Source organism: Salmo trutta, chromosome 12 (assembly GCF_901001165.1).
Source record: "Salmo trutta chromosome 12, fSalTru1.1, whole genome shotgun sequence".
Classification (NCBI taxonomy): Eukaryota; Metazoa; Chordata; class Actinopteri; order Salmoniformes; family Salmonidae; genus Salmo; species Salmo trutta.
The window spans coordinates 79,113,118-79,140,138 of record NC_042968.1 but is presented as its reverse complement, the minus strand read 5'-3'; the positions used below and the strand labels follow the sequence as shown (position 1 = coordinate 79,140,138).

The 27,021-nt window shown below is 44.6% G+C and overlaps 2 protein-coding genes across 3 annotated transcripts; both read right to left on the bottom strand.

The window, feature by feature from the left end:
* Positions 1–4,547: 4,547 nt before the first annotated feature.
* LOC115204304 (leucine-rich repeat transmembrane protein FLRT1-like) lies at positions 4,548–26,666 on the bottom strand. 2 transcript variants are annotated; one of them, XM_029769762.1, is made up of 2 exons: positions 26,581–26,666; positions 4,548–10,649 (listed from the first exon to the last, which is right to left on the bottom strand). In XM_029769762.1, exon 2 carries the CDS (start codon positions 10,545–10,547, stop codon positions 8,448–8,450), a length of 2,100 nt encoding a protein of 699 aa, XP_029625622.1. In that variant the 5' UTR covers positions 10,548–10,649; positions 26,581–26,666; the 3' UTR covers positions 4,548–8,447. The 2 variants fall into 2 exon arrangements, with proteins under 2 accessions (XP_029625622.1, XP_029625623.1); XM_029769763.1 differs by lacking the exon at positions 26,581–26,666 and adding an exon at positions 14,275–14,359.
* LOC115204307 (dentin sialophosphoprotein-like) lies at positions 18,603–21,989 on the bottom strand (the record flags this gene model as incomplete). The annotated part of the gene is made up of 2 exons (XM_029769764.1): positions 18,603–20,130; positions 20,977–21,989. Coding segments are annotated over 2 exons (2,541 nt in total), but the record flags the coding sequence as incomplete, so codon positions are not given.
* Positions 26,667–27,021: the final 355 nt, after the last annotated feature.

Genomic DNA, 27,021 nt, shown 5'->3' with positions numbered 1-27,021 from the left:
ACTCCCTGTATATAGCTCCACATTGATCTTGGTACTCCCTGTATATAGCTCCACATTGATCTGGTACTGGTACTCCCTGTATATAGCTCCACATTGATCTGGTACTGGTACTCCCTGTATATAGCTCCACATTGATCTGGTACTGGTACTCCCTGTATATAGCTCCACATTAATCTGGTACTGGTACTCCCTGTATATAGCTCCACATTGATCTGGTACTCCCTGTATATAGCTCCACATTGATCTTGGTACTGGTACTCCCTGTATATAGCTACACATTGATCTGGTACTGGTACTCCCTGTGTATAGCTCCACATTGATCTGGTACTGGTACTCCCTGTATATAGCTACACATTGATCTGGTACTGGTACTCCCTGTATATAGCTCCACATTGATCTGGTACTGGTACTCCCTGTATATAGCTCCACATTGATCTGGTACTGGTACTCCCTGTATATAGCTCCACATTGATCTGGTACTGGTACTCCCTGTATATAGCTACACATTGATCTGGTACTGGTACTCCCTGTATATAGCTCCACATTGATCTGGTACTGGTACTCCCTGTATATAGCTCCACATTGATCTGGTACTGGTACTCCCTGTATATAGCTCCACATTGATCTGGTACTGGTACTCCCTGTATATAGCTCCACATTGATCTGGTACTGGTACTTCCTGTATATAGCTCCACATTGATCTGGTACTGGTACTTCCTGTATATAGCTCCACATTGATTTGGTACTGGTACTCCCTGTATATAGCTACACATTGATCTGGTACTGGTACTCCCTGTATATAGCTCCACATTGATCTGGTGCTGGTACTCCCTGTATATAGCTCCACATTAATCTGGTGCTGGTACTCCCTGTATATAGCTACACATTGATCTGGTGCTGGTACTCCCTGTATATAGCTACACATTGATCTGGTGCTGGTACTCCCTGTATATAGCTCCACATTGATCTGGTACTGGTACTCCCTGTATATAGCTCCACATTGATCTGGTGCTGGTACTCCCTGTATATAGCTCCACATTGATCTTGGTACTGGTACTCCCTGTATATAGCTCCACATTGATCTGGTACTGTACTGGTACTCCCTGTATATAGCTCCACATTGATCTGGTACTGGTACTCCCTGTATATAGCTCCACATTGATCTTGGTACTGGTACTCCCTGTATATAGCTACACATTGATCTGGTACTGGTACTCCCTGTATATAGCTACACATTGATCTGGTACTGGTACTCCCTGTATATAGCTACACATTGATCTGGTACTGGTACTCCCTGTATATAGCTCCACATTGATCTTGGTACTCCCTGTATATAGCTCCACATTGATCTGGTACTGGTACTCCCTGTATATAGCTCCACATTGATCTGGTACTGGTACTCCCTGTATAAAGCTCCACATTGATCTGGTACTGGTACTCCCTGTATATAGCTCCACATTGATCTGGTACTGGTACTCCCTGTATATAGCTCCACATTGATCTGGTACTCCCTGTATATAGCTCCACATTGATCTTGGTACTGGTACTCCCTGTATATAGCTCCACATTGATCTGGTACTGGTACTCCCTGTATATAGCTCCACATTGAGCTGGTACTGGTACTCCCTGTATATAGCTCCACATTGATCTGGTACTGGTACTCCCTGTATATAGCTCCACATTGATCTGGTACTGGTACTCCCTGTATATAGCTCCACATTGATCTGGTACTGGTACTCCCTGTATATAGCTCCACATTGATCTGTTGCTGGTACTCCCTGTATATAGCTACACATTGATCTGGTACTGGTACTCCCTGTATATAGCTACACATTGATCTGGTACTGGTACTCCCTGTATATAGCTCCACATTGATCTGGTATTGGTGCTCCCTGGATATAGCTGCACATTGATCTGGTACTGGTACTCCCTGTATATAGCTACACATTGATCTGGTACTGGTACTCCCTGTATATAGCTGCACATTGATCTGGTGCTGGTACTCCCTGTATATAGCTGCACATTGATCTGGTACTGGTACTCCCTGTATATAGCTACACATTGATCTGGTACTGGTACTCCCTGTATATAGCTACACATTGATCTGGTGCTGGTACTCCCTGTATATAGCTCCACATTGATCTGGTACTGGTACTCCCTGTATATAGCTCCACATTGATCTGGTACTGGTACTCCCTGTATATAGCTCCACATTGATCTGGTACTGGTACTCCCTGTATATAGCTCCACATTGATCTGTTGCTGGTACTCCCTGTATATAGCTACACATTGATCTGGTACTGGTACTCCCTGTATATAGCTACACATTGATCTGGTACTGGTACTCCCTGTATATAGCTCCACATTGATCTGGTATTGGTGCTCCCTGGATATAGCTGCACATTGATCTGGTACTGGTACTCCCTGTATATAGCTACACATTGATCTGGTACTGGTACTCCCTGTATATAGCTGCACATTGATCTGGTGCTGGTACTCCCTGTATATAGCTGCACATTGATCTGGTACTGGTACTCCCTGTATATAGCTACACATTGATCTGGTACTGGTACTCCCTGTATATAGCTACACATTGATCTGGTACTGGTACTCCCTGTATATAGCTACACATTGATCTGGTACTGGTACTCCCTGTATATAGCTCCACATTGATCTGGTACTGGTACTCCCTGTATATAGCTACACATTGATCTGGTACTGGTACTCCCTGTATATAGCTCCATGTATTTTATTCCTCTTGTGTTACTATTTTTATTTGTATTATTATTTTGAGAAGGGCTCATAAGCAAGCATTTCACAAGTCTACACCCGTTGTATTCGGCACATGTGACAAATACAATTTGATTAGATGTGCTTAGGCAGTAACAATGAGCTGTCTAAACCAGCGTGCAGTTAGATCAGGCCACAGCCGTCCCTTCCCAGTGAGTCAGTCCCCATGCAGACTGCTTGCTTAGGTCGGGTGACCCTCAACCCGCCTTCGACACCAACACAGCTGATTACACACTTATTATTACAATTGCATTTGATGCGGTCGAGAACTTGTACCTGCTCTTCATTTCTCCTAATTTGACTTCTTTACAACAAATCGTTTTCACTGTATCTAAGAATCAAGCATCATTTTATATCTTAATTCAATCCACGATCACAATCGCAATATGATTTGGAACGTAATTAGACACTGGATTCCGTTACTTTTCCAGAGCAATGGCTCGAAGGCAAGTCCGTTGGGCTTTGCTCAGAATAAAATTGGATTGACTGATTGATTTATGTATGTCAAATGAAGGACACACACACAGACAGACAAAGAGAAATTCCACACAGAGCGAGAGAGGGAAAGAGGAGGGGAATCACGGATGGATGGATGAAGCAGAGGCAGTGGATGGGGTGGTGGGGTATAGAAAGAGACAGAGACAAATGGAGTGTGTGAGACAGAGGGAAAGAAGTGAGACGCATGCTTACTGCCCCCCCCACACTCTCAGCTAATCCATACAGAGAGGGGAGGAGGTGGAGGGGAGGGCTGTTTGTGTCACTCCCAATAAAGATAGGAAATACAGTGACATTGGCTCGCCCCTGTCTCACTCCCCCCCACCCCTCCAACCTTTTGACATGCTTCTATTTAATATGGTGCCCTGGAAATCCTATAAAAGACATGAGGCCTAGAGCACTTAGGCTGTCCTCTAGAGGAGGGGTGGATGGGGACACAACGTAACTCCTGTACAAATGACTGTTTCTTTGGGCCTGCATGTCTCTGTATATTTGCCCAACTTGTTTCCTTTTGCAGTCAGGATTGTTCAATGGACTAAATCCACAGTAATGCATGCCGCTAATGTGTACACCTCTGCCTGAGACTATCAAATCCAAAATGGTTCCTTCCTCTTTCAGACCAGCTAGGCAGACAACTAGAGGAAAGAAACAGCTGCCTTAAAACATAAACAACATTTATTTTCCCAACTAAATGAGTTCATTGGAAGGCTCCTACTGTTCTTAGCTGCTTATTGTTCCAGTAGACTAATTCCCGTGTTACTCATAGTCAGCCAGCATTGCTGTGATAATGTCCCTTCAGTATTAGTGCATCCAGCAGCCATGGACATAGTTTAAAGATGCTCATGAACAGGCCAGTATGAATGTGAGAGCAGGTTAATGCCGGCCCATCTGTTCTAGGAGCTGCTTGTTTTTGAACAGGGGAGGAAATAAAGAACAGCGAGAGAGGACAATGAGTGTAATGGTAATCATTGTAGGTCTATCAGCTGTGTAGATGTGTGTGTGTGTGTGTGTGTGTGTGTGTGTGTGTGTGTGTGTGTGGGTGTGTGTGGGATATGAGGGGGCCAAAGCAGTGGAAATCAATACATCTGTACCAGAGCCAACAAAGCTGCATGGCTTCGGTTTAGACCCCTCTGCGCTAGGACACAACTTTAACCAGGAACAGGTACACTCAAACAGACACAAACACACTAATGCTAGACAAACAGACTGAAACACACACAGTAACACACACACTCCCTCACACAAATACATAGACTCCACAAGGCTTTGCACATTTCCTCTTTAATCACATTGAAAAGAGACATCCTTTACACAAAATTGTTCATTTTTTCTCAGTATAACACAGAGTCCAACAAAGGAAGAGAGAGCGATGTTTCGACAGCAGCAACTTACAAAAAACACAGGAAAAATATGGAGGGGTAGACAAAAAAACAACATTAAAATTATTTTTTAAAGCATAAAACCACAGACCATTGCCTTGAATTTCCTGTGTTATGCCGTGTTCATGTCATGTTGGAAACTTGGGACCTCAGAGTTAAAATTAACCTAAGTTATTTGCGTAAAGCTTCCTGTTGGTTGATTATGATAATTCCCAAGTGGGAAACTCGAGTATCATCTTTCTACAATGAGTAAGCAAGTCAGAAATCTCAAGAGTTTCCAAGTTTCCGACATGATGTGAAAGTGGCACAAGTTGGCGCCTGAAACCTGGATCCACTCAGCATACCAAAGGCTTCCAACTCTTGTGTGGGTTGGGTGATGGGCACTCTACTAAGAGAAGGGGCATGAAGAGGGCGCACTGAATGTGGATGGGAATGTGCAATAATTGATGATAATGATGATAATGATGAGCACCATTTCACCCAGAAAGCTTTAGAAAGTGTGCTGGGTGACGGATCCCCAGCTGACCCTGTTTTCACTCTCTGTTATTGTGCAGCTAGCATCGATCTGAGCACAGAGAGGAGTGTTTTATTTTTTTTAGAAACACAGACTATGCAAACAGGGCCTTTCGGTGGAGCCAGGGCAGTCGCAGCAGGGAAGGGAAGACATCTGTGTTAATGGGCTGCAGGTGGAACAACTGCTGGTCTGAGTCGGCAGGAGCCACACAATCTGACACACACACAAACACCAACTGCTGGTCGAGTCGACAGAGAAGTAAAATCGGCAGATGGTCTAAAAAAATGAAACAAAATTACCGTAAGTGCTCCCTGCGATGACTGTGATGCACACAATCTGCATACTTACTATGGCTCTCTCTCTCTCTCTCTCTCTCTCTCTCTCCCTCTCTCTCTGACTCCCTTTCTCTCAAACATACATATCTAGGCATGCAAGCTCAACTAGAAACAATAATTAAAAAATATATATATTGTCACATAGGTGCAGTGAAATGTGGTGTTTTACAGGGTCAGCCATAGTAAAGCAAATTAAGGTTAAGTACCTTGTTCATTTTTCACCTTGTCGGCTCATTTGAACCAGCGACCTAGCGGTAACTGGTGCAACCCTCTAACCACTATGCTACCTGCCGTAATAGCTACATACCAAATAAATACACTATGTTTTATAGGAGAGAGAGGGTGAGTAATAGGCAGAGAGGGAGTTACAGTAAATCATGCAGGCCTGGTTTCTGTATGTAAGCTGGTTACCTGTGATATGATTCTTCCCCTCACTATTACCCCTATGTGTGGTTACTTAAAAAAATAAAATATATATATTTCAACAGTTATTTGTGCTCTTACATATGGTGAAATGGCGACATTGTTGCTGTAATGTGATAGATTATACTGTATTATTACCACTCTCTGAGAATTGATTTCAAAAGGTGTACACTCAATAGAGACCCTACCACAAAAAATGTGCACACTTTTAAAAGGCTCACTATTTTGTTTTTCCTGTAGAGACAGGTGTAGATGGTATCTCAAAGTGGAAATTAGTGGATGTCATGGTAACAGCATAAAATGAATAAACTAAATAAAAAAAATAAAAAATGTTTATCAATATTTTCTAAAATAAAAACCTGCCACCAACAGCATCATTTGTTCCAGTCTCACATGTTGTATTCAAAATAAAATGAACTCTCCTTTGACATATTGTCTGACAGTCAACCTACTATGAAATCCTAACAGACAAAACAGCCAAGGAATCACGATTTGTTTCCACCATGGAAACAGTAAAGTGATAAACAAGCAATGGAGAATATTAAAGCAATGTGGAGTAGCAGGCTATGACAAACAGGTTTATGCATGGGTTAACTCCGTCGTTCCAGAGCCATCATTTCTGTGTTGTCTTCTGCATTTGAATCTGTCGCTCTCTTTTCCTCTGTGTCTCTCTAGGTCTCCCTGTCTGTCATTATCCTCTCATTCACTCCCTGTTACGTAGCTGTAAGTGCTGATTCATTTACATTTGTAGTGCTGCTGGGTATAGGGGAAGTGGACTGAGTAGCAGGGTTGGGCTCAATTCGAAATGAAGGCAGTCAATTCAAGAAGTAAACTAAAATTACAATCAAATAATCTAAATAAGGGCATTTATTTTCAATGACTTCTCAATAAACTGAAAAGCTATTTATTTCAAGAGTTTTAAATTCAAATCACTTCCTGAATTGACTGCCTTCATTTCGAATTGAGCCCAACCCAGCTGAGCAGAGGATTATCATCAGTGCCCACACAAAGGAAAATAGAACTCACCCCATTGTTGCCTCACCCCACCTCCTCAGACCCTCTACCTACTCCCTCCCTCCCACAGTGCAGGTCCACAGTGTTACGGTTTGATAATCTACCTGATATCCTCTAGCTGTTTACATACTCATTTTCTGGTTCACACTTACAAGACTGCTGTGTCTGTCCACAGGATGCTCCACAGAGGTCCTCTGTCCTGTTGGGAATCGGCCCACTAGTGAACAACTACAAAGCAATCTAGTACCAAGCGGAGGCCCCCCTTCTCACCAGAACACCACCACCTTCTAAGGTAACTTGATAAGTACACAGAGGGAGAAATGGAGGTTTGACTCTTAAGTCTCAAAGTAGTGATTTGTCAGTCTTGGCAGGGTACTCTATTATTAACCAAGTTCTGTCTTGTAAACTGATAATGTCTCTTTTGCTTCAGATAGTTTTCATTGAAGAGGTGTACACAACATAAACATTCACGCTGGTGCAGTCAAGAGAATTCGAATCTTCAGAGTTTTTAAATTTATTTTTTAAATCTTCTTCTTGCTCAAAAATGACCTACAACAAATCCATCATCCCCATCAAGGGTGAAATTAGAGTAATTCCCCCATCAAAAATGTCAAGGCCCAGCTCCAAAAAAATGAACCGAAAACAAAACCAATAAATAAGGGTAGCAATGAGGGACTGATCAAAGCACTAGCTTTGATCAGTGGATGTCTATCTAAGTAAAGTATCTACAAGCCTGGGCTGCATTGAATTGAATTCAATGCATTGTTCCGTTATAGAATCTAGCCAGAGTCATCAAGGATATCTTCAGGGACAGCCACCCCTGGGCCCTGACAAGACCCTCACCCTGTGGAACCACTGGATCAGACTACAACTAGTCTGCTTTAAGACAAGCGGTTATGTGGGCCGTTTGAAAAAGAACCATTCACAGCTTTAAAGAGCCCTGTCTTCAGGTAACTGATAGGACAAAATGGGCACATCGGGATAGTTGAGGCATTTAAACAGATGAGCCAAGAGGGCAAAATATGGCCAGTGGGCAAGGGATGAATATCAGTCTGTCTCTTTGACCCTTTCAGGACTTTTTAACCTTACAGCTTTGTTAGTGTGGCTTTCCATACATATGCCCTGAAATGGAACTGTACTGTATGTGAAAATATCTTGCCGTTTCAACACAGCACATTATTTTACTATGTCTCACTGAGAGAGGGAGCAGTGATGAAAAAGTACACTGACCACTACTAATGGTGTGAAGAAGCAGTCTGTATCAACACCTGTAATGGGACGTTTGTTAGTCCCTGCTGCTGTGTACCAGTAGCGGTTTCCTGCAGGCATCCCAACCAATTAATCAAATAGTGCCAGTGCAGTGAACAGCAGACTTAGCTGGAATGGGAGACTAGAAGAGGAAGGCACAAAAGGGGGTGCTTCAGAAGAACCCATGCGGACAAAAAAACTGTGCATCTATACAGTACATCTAGAACAGTGTGGAACTGGCCAGGACTATCACGTGTAACAGTAGTCTATATCTGGGATCCCTCCTTCTCTATAGCCACGGTTGGTGCCATACCCTGCATTGGACACTTGGTGGGCACCTTTGTAGAGGCCGGTGCCATTGGAGGGGAATATAGTGTGGATGATGTAATCCTCCCGGAGGGGCATGGGCTGCAGCGGCTGGTGGGTAACCATGGGTGTCATCTGGAACCCTGGGCTTCGGATCTCCAGGATGGTGGTGTCCTTCTTTGTGCCTGACTCAATGTAGTCATCATAGTGCTTGCTCTTTCTGGAGCTGCCACGGCTGTAGTGGTCACGAGAAGACAGGCGTCCGGCCCGATGCCTGTACCAGCAAAAGACGGCAACTATGAGCGCCAGAGAGACGATGGCCGTAGCTCCTCCAATGATCCCAGCCAGAGGCAGAGTAGCCATGTGTTCAGGGTCCTGGTTGTCCTCCTGGCCCACATCTGGCTGACTGGGGTCTGACGTCTCAGCTTTAGCGCACACTGGAGCTTCATCTGAGTCAGTGTTTCCACCTGTCATGGCTCCTCTACCCCCGGAGCTGGCCGCCAGGGGCACCATGCAGATGATGTAGCTGGAGCGGGGGTGCAGGGAGGTAAGCAGGTACTCTCTGCGGTCTCCTCTCACCAGGGTCTCTGTGATGGAGCCCATCGCAGCGCTGGTTCCCAGCCGCAGCCAACTAAGTCTGAAGGAGGAGGTGGGCTGGGCCACGCTCCAGGTGACACGGATGCTGTCGGGGGCCAAGGGCTTGACATTCAGGGCCAGGCTCTTACCTACTCCACTGCTGCCCAGTGTGTAGTCTAGACCAGAGTCTGGGAGCCCCAGGCCGGGCCGCTTGGAGCGCAGGGTGAAGAGGGAGCCCTGTGGAGGGGCGATAGTGGTGGAGCTAGCAGCAACCCCTCCTACTTCTGCTCCACCCCCTCTGTCTCTGGTCTCACTTCCTGTGGCCCCGACCCCAGCCCCAGCCCCGACAGCCACTATGCCTGGGACTTCACACTCCTCCATCTGACTGGTCAGGTCCTTAAGGGCCATGTCTCGAACCTTGTCAGGCCCCTGGCAGGTGAGGCCCCTCGCCGTGATGGAGTTACCCCTAGCATGCAGCCAGTCATGTAACCAGCGCAGGTTACAGCCACAGTGCCAGGGATTCCCCCGCACCAGCAGTTGTCCCAGGCTGTCCAGGTCTTTGAACAGGCCCCGAGGCAGGGTGGTCAGGTTGTTTCCAGACAGGTCCAGTCTCTGGAGCCTCCTCATGCCATCCAGGGAGCCACGGGGAATGTGGATCAGAGCGTTGTCCTGCAAAGAGAGACGCTGCAGGTGGGTACTGGGCAGGTTGAGTGGCGGGGTCAGGAGGGAGTTACGCACCAATGAAAGCTCTGTCAGGTTGGAGAGGCGGGAGAAGGTGTCGTCTGCGATGCGCTGGTTGGCCAGGAGGTTCCCATCCAGAACGAGGCGTCGCAGGGAGGAGAGGCCACGAAAGGCGTGGGTGGGGATGGTGGAGATGCGGTTGTCGTCCAGCCTCAGTTCCTCCAGAGAGGCCGGGAGCCCAGAAGGGATGCTGGACAGGTGGTTACGTGACAGGAAAAGCAGGCGCAGCCGTGGGTTGTCAACGAAGGCCTGGTCCTCGATGCTGACGGTGGAGACAGAGTTGTCGTCCAGGTGCAGCTTCTCCAGTAGAGGCATGCGGGCCAGGGTGGCGCGGGGAAGCGTACGGATGTTGTTATCCTGCAGGTGCAGCTCCCGGAGGGAAGGGGGAAGGTGCATGGGGAAGTCATCCAGCTCGTTATCGTACAAGTAGACCACTCGGACGGTGAGTTGACGCTCCAGGGAGGTGGGGAGCCCGGCGTTGTCTATGTGGTTGTTCTGAAGGTAGAGCACAGTGGCAGAGGGGGGCAGAGGGGGGATAGAGCTCAGGCCACGGTCGTTGCAGTAGATGAAGTCCTCGTCACATCGGCAGACAGAGGGGCACACTGGGTCTCCCTCCTCGTCGTACCCTGTGGCTGCAGCAATCTCCAGCACCTCAGCCAACAGAGTCAGGCAGAGCATGAGCAGGAACAGCCAATCACGCAGCTCGACCACTCCCTCAGACGCCATGGTGCTGATGATGAACGTCTCTTCCTCTCGATCTCAACTTCCTGGATCCTTGAATCCTAAGGATCAGCTCAAACCAGGCTGGCTCCTTCAGCCCTAGATAGACTGAAAAGGAGACAGGCTTTAGTTAACAATTCGCTCAAGTGACCAGATCACTAAGGTTTAATTGAAATTCCCAAATCACTGAAATGCCAGGACATAACAAGCTTGACAATGTACCCTTATTTCATTATGCCTAAACCATATCCCACAAATTATACATGGTCACATGGAAATTGAACCGCTACAGTTTACTAATCCCTCTAAGGGTCTATATCTTGACTTCAATCCCCCTTGTCATGGTGAAGTGGCAGTAATCTGCTTCCAGCAGGAGTTGGAGGAAAGGAGAGGACTTTTCTTCAAATCAATTTCAGTAAAATAAACCGTGGCCAAACCTGTTTGAAAATATTGAACATAACGAAATATATCAAATAATTTTTTGGTCAAACAGTGTTCCTAGAGGGAAATTACTATTCCAAAAATACAGTTTTTCCAGACCATATGGTCTGTCCACTGAAAGAATCCAATAACTAGGGCCTAATATTTCTGGTCTGACCACATGTTTGGTGAAATCTCCTGGCCCTATAACAGTGTAATAGAGTATTTATTTGAATTCTCCCAAAGACTAAGCAGATTAGGTATACAGTACATCCCACTGTTTCTGCATTCACCACGGAATATTGATAAGCTAGGATATGAGTGTGCATATGTGCGTATGTGTGTATATGCATGAGCGTATTGTATGTATGTGTGTATATGTGCTATGAGTGTACTATATGTGTGTGTGTGTGGCAGAGTAGAGTGAGGGATTGAGTGTGTTTTTTTAGTCTGAGCAGCTGTGCAAAGAAGTCTGTCAAACAGAGGGGAGTATTTGGGTCAGTTCCTTCAAAGGCAAGATAGAAGGACAGTGAGATCGATGTGTTGGAGAGAGTGGGAGGGATTAGAGGAACATATGGAGTTGTGATTGGGTGGATTAACAAAGAACGGCACATAGATAGATCTTAAACACTTTCTACAGTTACTTTAGTTTCTCCCTCCCATGGTTACTCATTTGGCTTACACTAGCAGGGCTGGTCTAATCCACAGACATTATGACATCATTTACAGTGCCTTCAGAAAGTATTCATACCCCTTGAATTATTACACTTTTTTGTGTGTTACAGCCTGAATTCAAAATTGATTCAATATATTTTTTTCTCAGTCATTTACACACACTACCCCATAATTAGAGAGTGAAAGCATGTTTTTAAACATTTTTGCAAATTTATTGAAAATGAAATACAGAAATATCTCATTTACATAACTATTCACACCCCTCAGTCAATACAATTCCCCTAATGTATTTATTTTGCTCCTTTGCACCCCAGTATTTCTACTTTGCACACTCATCTACTGTCAAATCTACCGTTCCATTGTTTTAATTGCTATATTGTATTTACTTCGCCACCATGGCCTATTTTTTGCCTTTACCTCCCTTATCTCACCTCATTTGCTCACATTGTATATAGACTTATTTTTCTACTGTATTATTGACTGTATGTTTGTTTTACTCCATGTGTAACTCTGTGTTGTTATATGTGTCGAACTGCTTTGCTTTATCTTGGCCAGGTCGCAGTTGTAAATGAGAACTTGTTCTCAACTAGCCTACCTGGTTAAATAAAGGTGAAATAAAATAAATAAATGTATTTTTAAAAAACATGTTAGTATCACCTTTGGCAGCGATTACAGCTGTGAGTCTTAATGGGAAGACTCTAAGAGCTTTGCACACCTGGATTGTACAATATTTGCACATTATTCTTTTTAAAATTATTCAAGCTCTCTCAAGTTGGTTGTGGATCATTGCTAGACAGCCATTTTCAAGTCTTGTCATAGATTTTCAAGACAATTTACGTCAAAACTGTATCTAGGCCACTCAGAAACATTCACTGTCTTCTTGGTAAGCAACTCCAGTGTAAATTTGGCATTGTGTTTTAGGTTATTGTCCTGCTGAAAGGTGAATTTGTCTTCCAGTGTCTGGTGTAAAGCAGACTGAGCCAGGTTTTCCTCTAGGATTTTGCCTGGGCTTATTTCTCTTCTGTTTCTATTCCTTGCTGATTACAAGCATACTCATAACATGATGCAGCCACCACCATGATTGAAAATATGAAGCGTGGTACTCAGTGATGTGTTGTGTTATGTCCAAACACAACGCTTTGTATTCAGGACATAAAGTTGATTTACTTGACCATTTTTTTAAACAGTTTTTCTTTAGTGCCTTATTGCAAACAGGATGCATGTTTTGGAATATGTTTTATTCTGCACAGGGTTCCTTCTTTTCACTCTGTCATTTAGGTTAGTATTGTGGATTAACTACAATGCTGTTGATCCATTCTCAGTTTCCTATCACAGCCATTAAACTCTGTAACTGTTTTAACTCTGTAACTGTGGCCTCATGGTGAAATCCCTGAGCGGTTTCCTTCCTGACCGGCAACTGAGTTAGGAAGGACAACTGTATCGGTGTAGTGACTGAGTGTATTGATACACCATCCAAAGTGTAATTAATAACTTCAGCATTCTCAAAGGGATATTCAATGACTGCTTTTTTACCCATCTACCAATAGGTGCCCTTCTTTGCAAGGCATTGGAAAACTTCCCTGGTCTTTGTGGTTGAATCTGTGTTTGAAATGTACTGCTCAACTGAGGGACTTTACAGATAATTGTATGTGTGGGGTATAGAGATGTGGTAGTCATTTAAAAATCATGTTAAACACTATTATTGCACACAGAGTGAGTCCATGCAACTTATTATGTGACTTGTTAAACACCTTTTTACTCCTGAACTTATTTAGGCTTGCCATAACAAAGGGGTTGAATACTTGTTGACTGAAGACATTTCAGCTTTTTATTTTTAATTAATTTGTAAACATTTCTAAAAACATAATTCCACTGACATTATGGAGTATTGTGTGTAGGCCAGTGACAAATATCAATTGAATCAATTTTAAATTCAGGCTGTAACACAACAAAATGTGAAAAAAGTGAAGGGGTATGAATACTTTCTGAAGGTACTATATGTCTATGGTGCAGATCCATTGAGGGTGTGAGAGTGTGTGTGCGTGTGTGTTTGTGTGTGTGGATGTAATTGTAGAGTACAGTGACAGAAGTATACAGACGTGTGTGTGCGTGAGCCAGACTGTACAGGACACGTGTGTGTCCCCACAAATTGTTGCAGTCAAAGTTGCAGTCATCTGTATTTGGGAGATGTCAGACAATGCGGGGCTGTGTGGAGGGGATGGGTATGAGGAGGGGGAGGGGGTTGTTGTGGAAATGGTCTGGCCAGACAGACAGTCGCCTAAGGCAGGGAGGGTACAGTACACAAAACAGCCCTACACTTTCCAATACTGGAACTGGAGCAAGAAGGAGAGGATCAATTTACATAGAGAGCTAGAGAGAATGAGAGAGTGGTGGGGGAGAGAGAGAGCGGGGAGGAGAGAGGGTGGGGAGAGCGAGAGGAGGAGAGAGGGATGGGGAGAGAGAGAGAGAGACAGAGAGCCACTGAGAGAGAGAGAGAGAGAGAGAGAGAGTAGATCTAAAATGACAGCATTGACTGTTGCTACAGTATCTTCACCATGAAATCCACTACAGAAACCGTAACTGGCAGCACTCATATCCACATATTTATGATAAAAGAGGAAAATCTGGGAATGATTACCAAAGAGGGTGCTGGTGTATCGGGAAATCCACTCTATTGATGGCATGGTAGAGGTAACACTGGCACGAAGCTTATCTTACATGCCTATGTCCATGAATGTCCTTTAAAATGTAGAGATTGGTGCTTGGGAAGGAGTGATGCAAGCAAGAGATGGCCATGGTGCTGAAGGGGATAAATGAAGGGATCAAAGGATGAATAAATGAAACACAAAAATAGAGGATGAAGAGTCTGAGGATGGAAAAAAAATATATACAAGAAAAAACGATGACCTATTTACTTTTACTGTGCTACAATATGGCCATGCTCAATCATTGTTGTACTATCAACTCTCCAAAATGTTATTTCCGTATATCTCATTCGGAAAGTATTCAGACACCTTGACTTTTTTACATTTTGTTATGTTACAGCCTTATTCTAAAATGAATTTTTTAAAAAAAATCCTCATCAATCTACACACAATACCCCATAGTGAGAAAGCAAAAAACGTTTTTTTACAATTTAGCAAATTTATTAAAAAAAGTAAAACGAAAATATCACCAGTCAAAAGATTGGACACACCTACTCATTCAAGGGTTTTTCTTTATTTTTCCTATTTTCTACATTGTAGAATAATAGTGAAGACATCAAAACTATGAAATACCACATATGGAATCATGTAGTAAACAAAAAAGTGTTAAACAAACCAAAATATATTTGATATTTGAGATTCTTCAAAGTTGCCACCCTTTGCCTTGATGACAGCTTTGCACACTCTTGGCATTCTCTCAACCAGCTTCACCTGGAAAGGACAGATTTCTACTGGTCTAATGTCCATTGCTTGTGTTTCTTGGCCCGAGTCTCTTCTTCTTATTGGTGTCCTTTAGTAGTGGTTTCTTTGCAGCAATTCGATCATGAAGGCCTGATTCACGCAGTCTCTTCTGAACAGTTGATGTTGAGATGTGTCTGTTACTTGAACTCTGAAGTATTTATTTGGGCTGCAATCTAAGGTGCAGTTAACTCTAATGAACTTATTCTCTGCAGCAGAGGTAACTCTGGGTCTTCCTTTCATGTGGCGGTCCTCATGAGAGCCAGCTTCATCATAGTGCTTGATGGTTTTTGCGACTGTACACAAAAGTTCTTGAAATTTTCCGGATTGACTGACCTTCATGTCTTAAAGAAATAATGGACTGTCGTTTCTCTTTGCTTATTTGAGCTGTTCTTGCCATAATATATATATTTTTTAATTTTAATTGAACCTTTATTGAGCTAGGCAAGTCAGTTTAGAACAAATTCTTATGTACAATGATGGCCTAGGAACAGTGGGTTAACTGCTCTGTTCAGGGGCAGAACGACAGATTTTTACCTTGTCAGCTTGGGGATTCGTTCTGCCCCTGAACAAGGCAGTTAACCCACTGTTCCTAGGCCGTCATTGTAAATAAGAATTTGTTCTTAACTGACTTGCCTAGTTAAATAAAGCTTAAATTAAAATGTACAAAAAATAAATAATAATATTATGGCAAGAACAGCTCAAATAAGCAAAGAGAAACGACAGTCCATGGACTTGGTCTTTTACCAAATAGGGCTATCTTCTGTATACCACTCCTACCTTGTCACAACACAACTGATTGGCTCAAACGCATTAAGAAGGAAAGAAATTCCACAAATTAACTTTTAACAAGGCCTGTTAATTGAAATGCATTCCAGGGGACTACCTTATGAAGCTGGTTGAGAGAATGCCAAGAGTGTGCAATGCTGTCATCAAGGCAAAGGGTGGCTACTTTGAAGAATCTCAAATATAAAATCATTTTTGATTTGTTTCACACATTTTTGGTTACTACATGATTCCATATGTGTCATTTCATAGTTTTGATTCCTTCACTATTATTCTACAATGTAAAAAAAATGTTTAAAAAAATGAAGAAAAACCCTTGAAGAAGTAGATGTGTCCAAACTTTTGACTGGTACTGTAAGTATTCAGACCCTTTACTCAGTAATTTGTTGAATCACCTTTGGCAGCGATTACAGCCTAGAGTCTTCTTGGGTATGACGCTACAAGCTTGGTACACCTGTATTTGGGGAGTTTCTCTCATTCTTTTCTGCAAATCCCCTCAAGCTCTGTCAGGTTGGATGGGGAGCGTCGTTGCACAGCTATTTTCAGGTCCCTCCAGACATGTTAGATCGGGTTCAAGTCCGGGCTCTGGCTGGGTCACTCAAGGACATTCAGAGACTTGTCCCAAAGCCACTCCTGCCTTGTCTTGGCTGTGTGCTTAGGGTCGTTGTCCTGTTGGAAGGTGAAGATTCGCTCCAGTCTGAGGTCCTGAGCAAGGATCTCTCTGTACTTTGCTCCGTTCATCTTTTCCTCGATCCTGACTAGTCTCCCAGTCCTGCCGCTGAAAAACATCCACACAGCATGATGCTGCTACCACCATGCTTCACCGTAGGGATGGTGCCAGGTTTCCTCCAGACGTGACGCTTGGCATTCAGGCCAAATAGTTCAATCTTGGCTTCATCAAAACAGAGAATCTTGTTTCTCATGATCTGAGAGTCTTTTAGGTGCCTTTTGGCAAACTCCAAGCGGGCTGTCATGTGCCTTTTACTGAGGAGTGGCTTCCGTCTGGCCACTCTACCATAAAGGCCTAACTGGTGGAGTGCTGCAGAGATGGTTGTCCTTATGGAAAGTTCTCCCATCTCCACAGAGGAACTCTGGAGCTCTGTCAGCGTGACCATCGGTTTCTTGGTCACCTCCCTGACCAAGGTCCTCCCCCGATTGCTCAGTCTGGCCGACTCTAGGAAAAGTCTTGTTGGTTCCAAACTTCTTCCATTTAAGAATGATGGAGGTCACTGTGTTCTTGGGGACCTTCAATGCTGCAGAAATGTTTTGGTACCCTTCCCCAGATCTGTACCTCAACACAATCCTGTCTCGGAGCTCAACGTACAATTCCTTCGACTTCATGGCTTAGTTTTTGCACCGACATGCACTGTCAACTGTGGGAACTTATATAGACAGGTGTGTGCCTTTCCAAATCATGTCCAAACAATTGCATTTAACACAGGTGGACTCCAATCAAGTTGTAGAAACATCAAGGATGATCAATGGAAACAGGATGCACCTGAGCTCAATTTTGAGTCTCATAGCAAAGGGTCTGAATAATTAGGTAAATAAGGTATTTCTGTTTAAAAAAAATTATAATGTGCAAATACTTCTAAAAACCTGTTTTCGCTTTGTTATTATGGAGTATTGTGTCTAGATTGATGACAAAAAAAAATATTCAATCCGTTTTAGAATAAGGCTGGAAAATGTGGAAAAAGTCAAGGTGTCTGAATACTTTCCGAATGCACTGTTGGACCATTCTGCAAGACTTTTAATAGTTTAAATACCTTGTCTTTGGCAGTACTGTATATAGTTGTTTCTGTGAGAGAGAAACTATTAGAAGCCGTCCATTGTGCTTGAGTCAGCAGAGTGCAATCAGTGAGCTTCATTGCTTGTCTGGAACAGACCCTAGGCCTCTTCAGAGTCATTAGCTCTGAACTGATGCTACTGCTACAAAATCAGAATCAGCTGCCTTCAAAATGTCCAGTAGGGTACAAAACAACCTAATGCTGCAAAACACATGATTGTATTAAATACAATTAAACTAATTATTAATGGCTTAAAAGATAATCAATGCACATCAATTTATAAATAATGACATTAACATACTACCTAATCCACTCAATCTATAAATTCAGAGCAGATGCTTTAATCAAAGTAACGTACAAACAGTACTGTTACCATCTTGTACATTTCATCTGAATACTCCATTAGGGCCGTATCCTAAAAGGAGATGCACGCATCATAATTTAAACTTTAACTCAAATCTCCCAGCGACATCTATACATGATTTCTATGAATGTTTCAGTAACAGCCGTGAATGTTAAATTAGAATGTTACCCATGAGCCACTGAGGTTAAGTGCCTTGATATGAGCACTACATCACTATGACATGTTCCTCCTGAGATTTGAGACAGCATCCGTCTTGTCGCTGGTCCATTTTCCTACCCACTCTGCTGCTGCTGCTGTTACTACTGTCGCTGCTGCTGTTACTACTGTTGCTGCTGCTGTTACTACTGTCGCTGCTGCTGCTGTTACTACTGCTGCTGCTGCTGTTACTACTGTTGCTGCTGCTGCTGTTACTACTGTTGCTGCTGCTATTACTACTGTTGCTGCTGCTGCTGTTACTACTGTCGCTGCTGCTGCTGTTACTACTGTCGCTGCTGCTGCTGTTACTACTGTTGCTGCTGCTGCTGCTGTTACTACTGTCGCTGCTGCTGCTGTTACTACTGTTGCTGCTGCTGTTACTACTGTTGCTGCTGCTGCTGTTACTACTGTCGCTGCTGCTGCTGTTACTACTGTCGCTGCTGCTGCTGTTACTACTGTTGCTGCTGTTACTACTGTTGCTGCTGCTGCTGTTACTACTGTTGTTGCTGCTGCTGTTACTACTGTCGCTGCTGCTGCTGTTACTACTGTTGCTGCTGCTGCTATTACTACTGTTGCTGCTGTTACTACTGTTGCTGCTGTTACTACTGTTGCTGCTGCTGCTGTTACTACTGTTGCTGCTGTTACTACTGTTGCTGCTGTTACTACTGTTGCTGCTGTTACTACTGTTGTTGCTGCTGCTGCTGTTACTACTGTTGCTGCTGCTGTTACTACTACTGTTGCTGCTGCTGCTGTTACTACTGTTGCTGCTGTTACTACTGTCACTGCTGCTGCTGTTACTACTACTGTCGCTGCTGCTGCTGTTACTACTGTTGCTGCTGCTGTTACTACTATTGCTGCTTCTACTACTGTTGCTGCTGCTGCTGTTACTACTGTTGCTGCTGTTACTACTGTTGTTGCTCCTGCTGCTGTTACTACTGTTGTTGCTGCTGCTGTTACTACTGTTGCTGCTGCTGCTGCTGTTACTACTACTGTTGCTGCTGCTGCTGTTACTACTGTTGCTGCTGCTGCTGTTACTACTGTTGTTGCTGTTACTACTGTCGCTGCTGCTGCTATTACTACTGTTGCTGCTGTTACTACTGTTGCTGCTGTTACTACTGTTGCTGCTGCTGCTGTTACTACTGTTGCTGCTGTTACTACTGTTGCTGCTGTTACTACTGTTGTTGCTCCTGCTGCTGTTACTACTGTTGTTGTTGCTGCTGCTGTTACTACTGTTGCTGCTGCTGCTGTTACTACTGTTGTTGTTGCTGCTGCAAATACTACTGTTGCTGCTGCTGCTGTTACTACTGTTGCTGCTGCTGTTACTACTGTCGTTGCTGCTGCTGTTACTACTGTCGCTGCTGCTATTACTACTGTTGTTGCTGCTGCTGCTGTTACTACTGTCACTGCTGCTGTTACTACTGTTGTTGCTGCTGCTGTTACTACTGTCGCTGCTGCTGTTACTACTGTTGCTGCTGTTACTACTGTTGTTGCTAATGCTGCTGTTACTACTGTTGCTGCTGCTGTTACTACTACTGTTGCTGCTGCTGCTGTTACTACTGTTGCTGCTGCTGCTGTTACTACTGTCACTGCTGCTGCTGTTACTACTGTCGCTGCTGCTGCTGTTACTACTGTTGCTGCTGCTGTTACTACTATTGCTGCTTCTACTACTGTTGCTGCTGCTGCTGTTACTACTGTTGCTGCTGTTACTACTGTTGTTGCTCCTGCTGCTGTTACTACTGTTGTTGCTGCTGCTGTTACTACTGTTGCTGCTGCTGCTGTTACTACTACTGTTGCTGCTGCTGCTGTTACTACTGTTGCTGCTGCTGCTGTTACTACTGTTGCTGCTGCTGCTGTTACTACTGTTGTTGCTGTTACTACTGTCGCTGCTGCTGCTGTTACTACTGTTGCTGCTGCTGCTATTACTACTGTTGCTGCTGTTACTACTGTTGCTGCTGTTACTACTGTTGCTGCTGCTGCTGTTACTACTGTTGCTGCTGTTACTACTGTTGCTGCTGTTACTACTGTTGTTGCTCCTGCTGCTGTTACTACTGTTGTTGTTGCTGCTGCTGTTACTACTGTTGCTGCTGCTGCTGTTACTACTGTTGTTGTTGCTGCTGCAAATACTACTGTTGCTGCTGCTGCTGTTACTACTGTTGCTGCTGCTGTTACTACTGTCGTTGCTGCTGCTGTTACTACTGTCGCTGCTGCTATTACTACTGTTGTTGCTGCTGCTGCTGTTACTACTGTCACTGCTGCTGTTACTACTGTTGTTGCTGCTGCTGCTGTTACTACTGTTGTTGTTGCTGCTGCTGTTACTACTGTCGCTGCTGCTATTACTACTGTTGTTGCTGCTGCTGCTGTTACTACTGTCGCTGCTGCTGTTACTACTGTTGCTGCTGCTGCTGTTACTACTCTCGCTGCTGCTGCTGTTACTACTGTTGCTGCTGCTACTACTGTCGATGCTGCTGCTGTTACTGCTGTTGCTGCTGCTGCTGTTACTACTGTTGCTGCTGCTGTTACTACTCTCGCTGCTGCTGCTGTTACTGCTGCTACTACTGTCGTTGCTGCTGCTGTTACTACTGTTGTCACTGCTGCTGCTGTTACTACTGTTGCTGCTGCTGCTGTTACTACTGTTGCTGCTGCTGCTGTTACTACTGTCGCTGCTGCTGCTGTTACTACAGTCGCTGCTGCTGCTGTTACTACTCTTGTTGCTGCTGCTGTTACTACTGTTGCTGCTGCTGTTCCTACTGTTGTTGCTGCTGCTGCTGTTACTACTGTCGCTGCTGCTGCTGTTACTACTGTTGCTGCTGCTGTTACTACTGTTGTTGCTGCTGCTGCTGTTACTACTGTCGCTGCTGCTGCTGTTACTACTGTTGCTGCTGCTGTTACTACTGTTGTTGCTGCTGCTGCTGTTACTACTCTCGCTGCTGCTGCTGTTACTGCTGCTACTACTGTCGTTGCTGCTGCTGTTACTACTGTTGCCACTGCTGCTGCTGTTACTACTGTTGCTGCTGCTGCTGTTACTACTGTCGCTGCTGCTGCTGTTACTACTGTTGCTGCTGCTGCTGTTACTACTGTCGCTGCTGCTGCTGTTACTACAGTCGCTGCTGCTGCTGTTACTACTGTTGTTGCTGCTGCTGTTACTACTGTTGCTGCTGCTGTTACTACTGTTGTTGCTGCTGCTGCTGTTACTACTGTCGCTGCTGCTGCTGTTACTACTGTTGCTGCTGCTGTTACTACTGTTGTTGCTGCTGCTGCTGTTACTACTGTCGCTGCTGCTGCTGTTACTACTGTTGCTGCTGCTGTTACTACTCTCGCTGCTGCTGCTGTTACTGCTGCTACTACTGTCGTTGCTGCTGCTGTTACTACTGTTGCCACTGCTGCTGCTGTTACTACTGTTGCTGCTGCTGCTGTTACTACTGTCGCTGCTGCTGCTGTTACTACTGTTGCTGCTGCTGCTGTTACTACTGTCGCTGCTGCTGCTGTTACTACAGTCGCTGCTGCTGCTGTTACTACTGTTGTTGCTGCTGCTGTTACTACTGTTGCTGCTGCTGTTACTACTGTTGTTGCTGCTGCTGCTGTTACTACTGTCGCTGCTGCTGCTGTTACTACTGTTGCTGCTGCTGTTACTACTGTTGTTGCTGCTGCTGTTACTACTGTCGCTGCTGCTGCTGTTACTACTGTCGCTGCTGCTGCTGTTACTACTGTTGCTGCTGCTGTTACTACTGTTGTTTCTGCTGCTGCTGTTACTACTGTTGTTGCTGCTGCTGCTGTTACTACTGTCGCTGCTGCTGCTGTTACTACTGTTGCTGCTGCTGTTACTACTGTTGTTGCTGCTGCTGTTACTACTGTTGTTTCTGCTGCTGCTGTTACTACTGTCACTGCTGCTGCTGTTACTACTGTTGCTGCTGCTGCTATTACTACTGTTGCTGCTGCTGCTATTACTACTGTTGCTGCTGCTGCTATTACTACTGCCGTTGCTGCTGCTGTTACTGCTGTCGCCGCTGCTGCTGTTACTACTGTTGTTGCTGCTACTGCTGTTACTACTGTTGCTGCTGCTGTTACTACTGTTGTTGCTGCTGCTGTTACTACTGTCGCTGCTGCTGCTGTTACTACTGTTGCTGCTGCTGTTACTACTGTCGCTGCTGCTGCTGTTACTACTGTTGTTTCTGCTGCTGCTGTTACTACTGTTGTTTCTGCTGCTGCTGTTACTACTGTTGTTGCTGCTGCTGCTGTTACTACTGTCGCTGCTGCTGCTGTTACTACTGTTGCTGCTGCTGTTACTACTGTTGTTGCTGCTGCTGTTACTACTGTTGCTGCTGCTGCTGTTACTACTGTCACTGCTGCTGCTGTTACTACTGTTGCTGCTGCTGCTATTACTACTGTTGCTGCTGCTGCTGTTACTACTGTTGCTGCTGCTGCTGTTACTACTGTCACTGCTGCTGCTGTTACTACTGTCACTGCTGCTGCTATTACTACTGTTGCTGCTGCTGCTATTACTACTGTTGTTGCTGCTGCTGTTACTACTGTTGCTGCTGCTGCTGTTACTACTGTCACTGCTGCTGCTGTTACTACTGTTGCTGCTGCTGCTATTACTACTGTTGCTGCTGCTGCTATTACTACTGCCGTTGCTGCTGCTGTTACTGCTGTCGCCGCTGCTGCTGTTACTACTGTTGTTGCTGCTACTGCTGTTACTACTGTTGCTGCTGCTGCTGTTACTACTGTTGCTGCTGCTGTTACTACTGTTGCTGCTGCTGCTGTTACTACTGTTGTTGCTGCTACTGCTGTTACTACTGTTGCTGCTGCTGCTGTTACTACTGTTGTTGCTGCTACTGCTGTTACTACTGTTGCTGCTGCTGCTGTTACTACTGTTGCTGCTGCTGTTACTACTGTCGCTGCTGCTGCTGTTACTACTGTTGCTGCTGCTGTTACTACTGTTGTTTCTGCTGCTGCTGTTACTACTGTTGTTGCTGCTGCTGCTGTTACTACTGTCGCTGCTGCTGCTGTTACTACTGTTGCTGCTGCTGTTACTACTGTTGTTGCTGCTGCTGTTACTACTGTTGCTGCTGCTGCTGTTACTACTGTCACTGCTGCTGCTGTTACTACTGTTGCTGCTGCTGCTATTACTACTGTTGCTGCTGCTGCTGTTACTACTGTTGCTGCTGCTGCTGCTGCTTCTACTGTCGCTGCTGCTGCTGTTACTACTGTTACTACTGCTGCTGCTGCCATATGAATTAATTTGGCTCCATGTCTCTTCCACAGGAATCCCAGATTAAAAGTAAATCCTCTAAGCATTAACAGAGGAGTCGTGGCCCCCTGCAGCAAAATGCTGTTGCATGGAATGGAGGGCCACTCTGCCACATAAGCAGAGACGATTACCAGATACATCAAATTATATAAAATAGGAATATATGAATGTGAAAATGGGGCGTGTGATTTCCGGGTCTGATGATTTCAGTGAATTCCCGACTGTAATATCTCCAGGTTGGCTGTCAGATTAGATCTGACATGAAATAGGTGCTACATCATCATGATAGAGGTGCTACATCATCATGAAATAGGTGCTACATCATCATGAAATAGGTGCAACATCACCATGAAATAGGTGCTACATCACCATGGAAGAGGTGCTACATCATCATGAAATAGGTGCTACATCATCATGATAGAGGTGCTACATCATCATGAAATAGGTGCTACATCACCATGGAAGAGGTGCTACATCATCATGAAATAGGTGCTACATCATCATGATAGAGGTGCTACATCATCATGAAATAGGTGCTACATCACCATGGAAGAGGTGCTACATCATCATGAAATAGGTGCTACATCACCATGGAAGAGGTGCTACATCATCATGAAATAGGTGCTACATCATCCTGATAGAGGTGCTACATCATCATGATAGAGGTGCTACATCATCATGAAATAGGTGCTACATCATCATGATAGAGGTGCTACATCATCATGATAGAGGTGCTACATCATCATGAGAGAGGTGCTACATCATCATGATAGAGGTGCTACATCATCATGAGAGAGGTGCTACATCATCATGAAAGAGGTGCTACATCATCATGGAAGAGGTGCTACATCATCATGGAAGAGGTGCTACATCATCATGGAATAGGTGCTACATCATCATGGAAGAGGTGCTACATCATCATGGAAGAGGTGCTACATCCTCATGAAAGAGGTGCTACATCATCATGGAAGAGGTGCTACATCCTCATGGAAGAGGTGCTACATCATCATGGAAGAGGTGCTACATCATCATGGAAGAGGTGCTACATCCTCATGGAAGAGGTGCTACATCATCATGGAAGAGGTGCTACATCCTCATGGAAGAGGTGCTACATCCTCATGGAAGAGGTGCTACATCCTCATGGAAGAGGTGCTACATCATCATGGAAGCTTTGCCATGTTGGCATTTCACTCTCCCTGTTATTGCATGTCCCAGTTAGTCTATCGGTACTGTAGTGGATTCACACAGCCTGATATAGAATCCACTAGCTTGCAAGGCAATACTGCACACACCTGATTTTTTGAAAACTCAATATACATGCATTAACCTTTTTTATACAGTTATGTTACTTGGCAAATACAGGAAAGACTCTACATTTAAAACACTTTAAATTCACTTTCTTTCTCGCTCTGTTTCTATAACACTCTTTCCATCTCAATCACTTCTATTTACCCTATAACTAGCCATGTTGATATTACATCAAAATGGTTCAGGAAATACGGGAGTACATTTTTTATAAGTTGAGTTGGCCCCTACAACACATCCAGTTGAACTAAAGTATAAATTAAAAGCAGAGAATACCCATTAATAAATAAAAATCCACAATTTAGAATTGAGGACAAGGGTTTTTTAGCTAGCACTGGGTAATTGTTGGATGGGGCAGCATATATATTTTAAATGGATTAGTGTACTTGGAATAGTTTTTTACTACTGTCACTCTGTTCCTGCTTCTCAGTTAGAGCATGGTGGTGGTTGGGAGTGAAGTTGAAATGGACATGCAGACGCGAGGCGAGGCAGAGCCAGCTTGTATCATCTGTTGAGACCATAAGCCACCCACTCCTCCTGCTCACGCTCCCTCCCTCCTCCTCTCTCTGTTGGCATTGTGTGCACATCGTCACATATCCTGGCCGGTATGGCAGTTTAGAGATACAATAGGCTTTTCTTTTTGTTGCTGTTATTGTTTGTGTATTGTTGTATTTTACATGTGTGTGACTGTCCTTGTCTATCAGTGGTTTGTTACTTGTCATGTTTTGTGTTTTTTGTGGACCTTAGGAAGAGTAGCTGCTGCTTCTGCAAAAGCTAATGCGGATCCTAATAAGCAAACAAATAAATACAAATAGCACAGGAAACGACTCTTCACCTGCATGCACATTTATATTTGCCTTTGTTTATGCACGTGTGGGGAGGACTGAATTTGTATTCAGGACAATACTCTAGTGTGCAATATAATGAGTTAGCTTTGTGTATCACTCCAAATTGAAGACGCCCTCTCTCTTTTTTCCCTTCCTGCCTCTATCCCTCCCTTCCTTGTCACACTCTCCTCTTCTCTCCTGCACTTGTCCTGCGTGAACAATGAGGCAGCTGATTGAGTCACAATTTCTCCTCTCTCTCTCTCTCTCTCTCTCCTTCTCTCTCTCTCGCTCTCTCTCTCTCCCTCTCTCTCTCTCTCTCCCTCTCCTCTCTCTCTCCCTCTCTCTCTCTCTCTCTCTCTCACACACACACATACACAAGCCCTTCCACTCCCTCTGTTGCTTCCCTGTTTCACAACCTCTCTCTCTTCCCCCTCCATCCTCTTCCCTTTCCCTTAGGCTTGCTATTCACTCTGCTTTCTCTCCCTACACTTACATGTATTTATTTATTTCAAATAATTTCATAATCTTTCCTTCTCTTTTAGTCTTCTGAGTAAGTCTCTCCTCCCCCTCTTCCTTTGATTCTTCCATGTCATCTGTCTCTCTTCCTCTCTCTGCATATTTCTCTGCATCTTTTGGTCTGTGAGCAGTGCACTACTCGCTCCTCTCTTCCTCGCTCTTTTTTTCTCTCACTTTTTCTCATTCTCTCTCTCTCTCTCTGGTCTACAGCAGTGATTCTTTAATCCCTTCTTACACGATCTCTTTCTCCTTCAGCTGATGAAAACCTAAAAGAGAAAGAACATGGAAACCCTCCCTATGACAAACCCTCCCAGTAAACAAATGCTGGATAATAACCTTCAGAATCTCTTACAGTCCTGTATACTAATTGTTATCGCACCAATGAGGAAATCACAACACAATTCATCCTTCTGTTAGCCGACTACAGGAAGATTTTCTATATAAATGTGTATAAATGTGAATTAAAAACACACCTTGTGTTGTAAAAGATACAGATCTGGAGTTGTGAGTCTGTCTCCTCTGGAGTTGTGAGTCTGTCTCCTCTGGAGCTGTGAGTCTGTCTCCTCTGGAGCTGTGAGTCTTTCTCCTCTGGAGTTGTGAGTCTGTCTCCTCTGGAGCTGTGAGTCTGTCTTCTCTGGAGCTGTGAGTCTGTCTCCTCTGGAGTTGTGAGTCTGTCTCCTCTGGAGTGTGTGGGTCCTGCAGTGTGTGGGTCCTGGAAAGTGTAGGTCCTGGAGTGTGTGGGTCCTGCAGCGTGTGGGTCCTGCAGCGTGTGGGTCCTGCAGCGTGTGGGTCTTGGAAAGTGTATGTCCTGGAGCATGTGGGTCCTGCAGCGTGTGGGTGGGTCCTGCAGCGTGTGGGTCCTGGAAAGTGTAGGTCCTGGAGTGTGTGGGTCCTGGAGCGTGTGGGTCCTGGAG

Coding starts and splice junctions, on each gene's coding strand:
- LOC115204304 (XM_029769762.1), bottom strand. CDS start 10,547: ATGGCGTCTGAGGGAGTGGTCGAGCTGCGTGATTGGCTGTTCCTGCTC.